The 6,730-nt window shown below is 29.1% G+C and overlaps 1 protein-coding gene across 1 annotated transcript; it reads right to left on the reverse strand.

Moving 5' to 3' along the window:
- Positions 1-514: 514 nt before the first annotated feature.
- LOC132748822 (uncharacterized) lies at positions 515-6,059 on the reverse strand. The gene is made up of 3 exons (XM_060738464.1): positions 5,623-6,059; positions 1,894-2,041; positions 515-1,625 (listed from the first exon to the last, which is right to left on the reverse strand). The coding sequence occupies exons 1-2, from the start codon at positions 5,777-5,779 to the stop codon at positions 1,926-1,928; spliced, it is 273 nt and encodes a 90-aa protein (XP_060594447.1). The 5' UTR covers positions 5,780-6,059; the 3' UTR covers positions 515-1,625; positions 1,894-1,925.
- Positions 6,060-6,730: the final 671 nt, after the last annotated feature.

Genomic DNA, 6,730 nt, shown 5'->3' on the forward strand with positions numbered 1-6,730 from the left:
CTAAGACAAATGCTTTCTTCTTTGAAGAAATAGATTATAGCTGGACTGTATTTCATGTATGTAGGAAACAAAGTGACATAGTTCATATTCATTTAGCAGTCAAACACCGTAGTTTCAAATTAAAGAAAGACGATGACATTCCCCCACTAATTCAGCTAATGGGAATGTCATGTCAGCCTTGAAACAGAAATAAATGGAATGGATTTGTTTCCATGTGATATAATAAAAATGATAAACCGGAAAGGTTGATCTTGTTATTCGTGTCACCTTCCGTCTCTTTATCAAGGTAAAATTACTCCTTGAAATATCACCTAGACTATTGTGCAATTATTTCTCGTTAATATATTTTCAAAGCACACATATAGAATAAATAGTGCGTTAAATTAATCTCCATTAATGTAATGTTTGGGATGACCTAGATAAATTCTAACTATGTTATATTTGAGAACTAAATTTGAGCCAAGACTTCGCTGTTGGACTAATCCCTCGGGATAATAAAATAACAAACTAACTGTTTTATTGCTGACTTTTATTCATTTCCAGATACAAAATGGTAATTAAACCGTTTTAGAGAGTCAATAAATTACTAAAGACATTATTGTCTGTACTCAGAATGGTCAATATATACAAATGTATGTATTTTGAAATCGTCTTTTTCTTCACGTAATACCAAGTACTTAGGATAACATGAAAATATTAGTTGCGACAAAATGGTATTGGTGTATACATGTATATAATCTATAACAGGATGGTGTGTCTGTCGTGTTTTTGAAATGAACGTTCTGTTGTGATCATTTGTGTAATATTTGTTTAAGTTAAATAGAATATCATATTTATACTGTATATTAAACGACCAAAATAGTAACAACTACATAATTAAAAAAATATCATTTATTAAATATAATGGCTAAAAGCTAAAATCCTAAAACCATTATAATTATAAGATAGTGCTATGTTGGTTTATAAAATGAAATGCTGCTTAAGTAAAGGCTATATACGAATTACAAGCTCTGTAACTAGTTCATACTATTTACAAAACAGAAACAATATATAAATAACAGTATAGTATCACAGAATTTTTATTTGGACGGAATTTAAATGAAATAACATACCTGACTGAAATAATAAGTAAAGTTAATGTCTTAAAAGCTATGTACGTAACCTTTTGGGACGATATTTGTAACTATCTACATGGTAATTGAAATTCAAATTATCTTAGTTTGACAAAATGCTCGTCAAAATTATAAAACTGGAACTCACTAGAATATGTCTTACTTAAAACGAAAAGTGCAGATTTATCTCCCTGTAGATGAAGTAACTTATCAAGTCAAAAAGATAATATAATGATTAGCTATCTAAATTTACGGCATTTGTAAAGATTTTAGTAGATACAGGTGTGTTATTTCATCGGTAAAGTCAAGAGAGCCCTTGAATCTTGTCTTTAATATTTACACAACGTATTCAAGTGCATTACCTTGTATAACAATCCATGTTCATACACATTGTGCTCAAGAATTTGTAATTAAATACAAAAATATATTAAAAATGTTCACAGAATTATATCATTGTAATCATTAGGTTTTAATTTCTCCAGGTAAACAAGACTTCATTCCCTTTCTCATCATCTGAAACAATATAAAATATCAAACATGTCACTTTAATACAGGAAATTTGCCATCAAGTAATATGACTTCTGCAAAAGTTAATACACGAGAAAAGGTACATAAGCATTATATCTATATAACAATTAAAATCATGGTTTATTAATCAATTAATCAACCGTTACAGCAGAGAAACTATTAAACGGAGCAAACATACTAATATTAAATGTACACACGTATGAACGTTGAAATTAGACTGCAAATACAATTAAGTATCATTTTGACAACTTACCTAATCATATACACAGAAAAAACATTTGATAACTATTCCTCCGCTTGTGTCTGTGCGGTATCTTCAGTCTTTGTTGCTTCCTCTGTTTTATTTTCACTTTCCGGTTCTGACTTTGTCTTCTCTTCAGATGTTTCTACTTTAGCTGGTTCTGGAATACATTTATACATGGACAATTCTTTATACCTTGGTATTATAGACTTTTATTATATTGTACTAAAATGATTTATTATTTTGGTGTAAAATGAATGATGTTCATTTCAGAAAGAAAACAATAAGCGTATGTGCGTTTGTTGCGCGCACGCATTGCGTAAGTCTGTGTTGGCTTTTTAGAAACAATAATATAATAATATAAAAAATGACATTTAAATATTGAAAATGCGTAATATTTAAACAAGTTTAAAGTAAATAGGGGTGTGTGACCTATGAGTTGTTTGCGTTTCATAGGTCGCTATGTTATTTTTTAAGTCAACATGTTTAACATCTACTCCTTAAACAAAAGGGAATGTCTCTAAAAACCTCCATCACCCACGCAAGACATGTATATTTGATAATTATATATGTCAGTTTGGTTACTAATCATATATACAGAAAATGTATGTACAGTGAAACACAACAAAGCTATGCCGACAATTACCAAGTCCAATTGAAATATAATGTAGAGAGCAGAGTAAGATGTGTAATGCACATATTGAACATTGATTTTATTGTAGACTATTTCCGGAATATCAGTTATCTTCTGTTTAACAATTACAACTTATTTATTATTCATTAAACAATCACTTGTCTCGATTTATTTGATGTTCAGACATAGCTCTTGTAATATTGACGTAATTTCAGATCGATTCAGAGATAGAAAAGTAATGCTGAGTGGACATCTCTCATTGCCTTGATTAAATTATTTAACATTGACTTGTTAAATAGCTGTTATCAAACGCCGACATCTAAACCAATAAACATAATACCCGATCAATACACTTGTTAATGAATATTAAGAAAACATATATTATTGCATTAAACTCAAGTAGTTCATTAATAAAGAAAAAATACATAAAAACGAAACTGATACAAAGTATAGTTATACGTTTTAATCAGTGTACGAAAAGTGTACGCCAATGACAATTAATTTTAAAACAAAAGTTTTAAACGAATTCATTGTTTAAAGTATCGTATATATTTTAAATGACTTCATTGTTTTAAGTATAATGTTGTATTATAAAATCAGGATATTGAAATATATGGTAAAAATAAGATGAATGTCGTTAAATCATATAATAGTCTATTAACATAACAGTCATGCAAAATAAATCATTGTTTCAGTACCCTGTATTTTTTAGAAATGCCGTCATTGTGCAAATATAGTAACTTTCAATTTACAAGGACATAAAGAAATATATAGACATGACAGGATGGTGTTATACATGATGTTATCTCATCTGACGAACGTATCATTGACCAGTGATATAAATATTTCATCATGTAACTGAAAAAAACTATGAACAAATATATACACATAGTGCTTTTGCATTATATGATGTAAGAAAAAAGCTGACTTTAAAAGATACGTTAAATTGTCTTCAATCGTTTTGTTATTTCATAGGTTTGATTAGTTCGTTTTTAAGTCTCTTTTATATGCATCACAATCAAATATACATAAATTATGGTAAAAATAATGACATATACATATGACCATTCTCCAATAGAATTATGAGACTTTATGTTACATACATGTACCATCAACATATATATGACAAACATAAATTACATTTAGAAATAAAACAAGATATATCCAAAAAAATACAGCATAAGAGAAAAATTTAATACATTCAATGATTATTATGTTAAAATTGCTTATATATCATGTGACCTGTCTTATAGGTAAATCTGAATAAGAAATGAATTGGATATTCTAGTAAGAAACTAAACTGTCAAACTGATGTATTTGAGTGAAACTATGGTCACGTGTATTTTAAATTTTATGTACAGATTCTGGCGGTATGTATATGGGTTGTTAAATAAATATGCGGGCATTATGTTTTAAAATTTTATATGTCTCTTCGTCACATATTAATTATTCTCGTATTTTTTTCGGCAGACGAATTGTTTAAGTAATATGAACGCTATGGTAACACCTGAGTATTAAAAAAACTGTGAAACAAGTAATTAAATAAACGAAAGTTCTAGAAAATGAAGTACTATCATTTTATATGTAAGATGTTTAAAGGTAAATGACTTAAGCACCATTCACGTGTGCTGCCAACACCTGCAAATTTACTTTAAGTAGTTTGTTATCTCATTACTGTAGGCGTATTCTAGGTGTAATGAGCTTCTATATATCAGCCTGTTTGAGGCACTGAGGGTACGGTCCCTTTCTCATTACTATAATCTTCAGACTATGATAAGGACTTTCAAAGAAATTTTCATGAATGAAAAAATTTCTGAAGATAATCGTTTTCTTTAAATTTGCAGTTCATGCAATATTGAAAAACAAATGTGTTTTGAACGTATAGAAAAAAAGGTAAATTTAAATTCTTGGTATCAATAAGCGAACTATAATAGAAATAAATTCGCATTAATAGTTTATGATTTTACGCTTTGTCATTTTGCAATAATTGTTTTTATTGAATACAGAAAGCATATTTAATTCATCAATTTCTGCAGACGATACCACAATGATAAAGACGGAAGTCGGATATTGACGCAGCAACACAATAATTCAAAACAAACAAAATTTAGACTTACACCATCTTATTCAACTAATTAAATGAATTTGATTTAAGCGAAAAGATGAAAAAAATGAAATGAATAAAGAAAATGAAAAGAATGCTGCTACTTTAGAAAAAGATGTGTCTTTTACAGATGCCACTTTAATCCTGCCATTAATTTGTATTGTGATTTCATTGGCTGCATTATCGTGTATATTTTGCAGTTTGAACATGCACTTTTTGTTTATACTATGGATAAAACTTGAAAAGATGTTTAATGACTGTCACATTGTAAGAAGATATAATCATGCATAACTTCGTATACTATTTCCTTTGATAAACTGTCCAGTAAACGATTGTTAAAATATAAATTGATGTAAAGTGCTCCCCTGCCTTGCTTTGGTTTAACATCACTAGATCAGATTACCTTTCTCCTAAATACTCAATAGAACAAGGTGCGACACAAACACATGACGAATGTTTTTGAATTTGAATAACAGTACGTAATTTATCAAGTCTTAAAAAAAGAAAGTTAGCTTTTTATCTACTTTTACTGATAATAAAATAATGAAAACCCATGGAACGGTATCGATCTTTTATAAATTCTGTACATATTTATTATCCATATATCATGTTTATGCATCTCTTAAAACTTTATCAATACGATGTAAAAATAAAATAAAAGTTTTTTACAACCCCGTGTTAGCTTGGAATATTTGTGAAGACATCCATTTTAAACTGAAAAAGTTGTTTCAATATTTTTATGAACCTTGTAAAATACATTCAAATTGATATAAATAAGATTTTCTGCTGTTGTTTTTTTTAAGAAAGAAAAAAAACTATGGTTTCATGGATGTCCTGACAATGACTGTGATTTTCTAAATCCTTAAGTACAAAATTTCAGGATAACTTTACATGTAGTTTTTTCCCCGATGTATAAACAACAAATAATATAAACTAAAGTGATTTTTAAAGCATGAATATTTTACAGATCATCCGAAAAAAGACGATATTTAAAATGAATTACCTGATTTTGGTTTAGTCTCATTTTGAGCTGTTCCTTGTTGTGTCGAGGACTCTTCCTGCTTGCTGGACTCCTGCTTTCCGGCGTCCTTGTTTTGAGCCTCTGTACCGTTCTGCGACGTCTGGTTGGCAGTTTCACCTTTACTTCCTCCGCAACCCATTTTCCTTAATGTTTATATATCAGATGTCCTTAACTTATAAAAATGAAGTGAGAAATTTTATCCTTATTTATTTCTTTCACAAAAATGTCTTGATTTATTGTTAAGACTTTTTATTTCGTGTCTCGAGATTGTAAAGTAATATCTATAAGTTGTAGATTAATCAAGCTTTGAAAAGATATTTAAAGTAAAGATCCTTCGATATTTATCGCAGTCGGACAGTATCAAGTTTTTGGAGTGATAAACAATTAGACTGGGACAATGGTTTATACAGCCGCTTGTTGATTTCCATGTTTACTGTAGTCTTGGAGACGGTGGTACAACCATCCCGCTAAACCAGTCTGCCTATCAGCAAACATACACAACATAATGGAGGAATTTTCAGTACTTATGTATATTTAATAAATTTCATATCAAACGCTATTGTTTGTAGTAATCAAACAATGACTGCATTATTGGCATCATTATCACTCACGGTCTAGAAATAGAATTACACATTCACACATATTTATCGAAAAGCTAGTCATCCTGAAAGAGGACATTCTACTCATAAAATATTCAAATATCCAGACTGCATTGGAAAGTATTTCTTCTGCTTAATCAAATTTAAGAGGAAAAAATGAAATAATAAAAACAATGACAAGAACTCATATATAAAGGTATTCTGTTTAAGAAAAAAATCATTATAGATCAGCGGCCATTAAAGATAATAATAAATGTCAAAAGACAGTACAGGAAATAATATAATGCTCGAGTTCAAACATGGACTAAATCATACCGAGTGTACAGTTTGAAATATTCCAGCATTACCTTTCTTAATTGACTGAACATGTATTTGTCGGCTGTCAGCTAAACCGAGACACATACCATGTTTTAAAAGGTCAAAATGGTAAAATAGGATTTACTGTAAATATAAAAGTTTAACTGAAATATATTACATGTTTTAAAAACATT

The sequence above is a fragment of the Ruditapes philippinarum genome, unplaced genomic scaffold (assembly GCF_026571515.1).
Source record: "Ruditapes philippinarum isolate M1 unplaced genomic scaffold, ASM2657151v2 ctg832_1_1_1_1, whole genome shotgun sequence".
Lineage (NCBI taxonomy): Eukaryota > Metazoa > Mollusca > Bivalvia > Venerida > Veneridae > Ruditapes > Ruditapes philippinarum.

Coding starts and splice junctions, on each gene's coding strand:
- LOC132748822 (XM_060738464.1), bottom strand. CDS start 5,779: ATGGGTTGCGGAGGAAGTAAAGGTGAAACTGCCAACCAGACGTCGCAG. Junction 2,042..5,622: donor TGAGACTAAACCAAAATCAG/GTAATTCATTTT, acceptor AATGTATTCCAG/AACCAGCTAAAGTAGAAACA.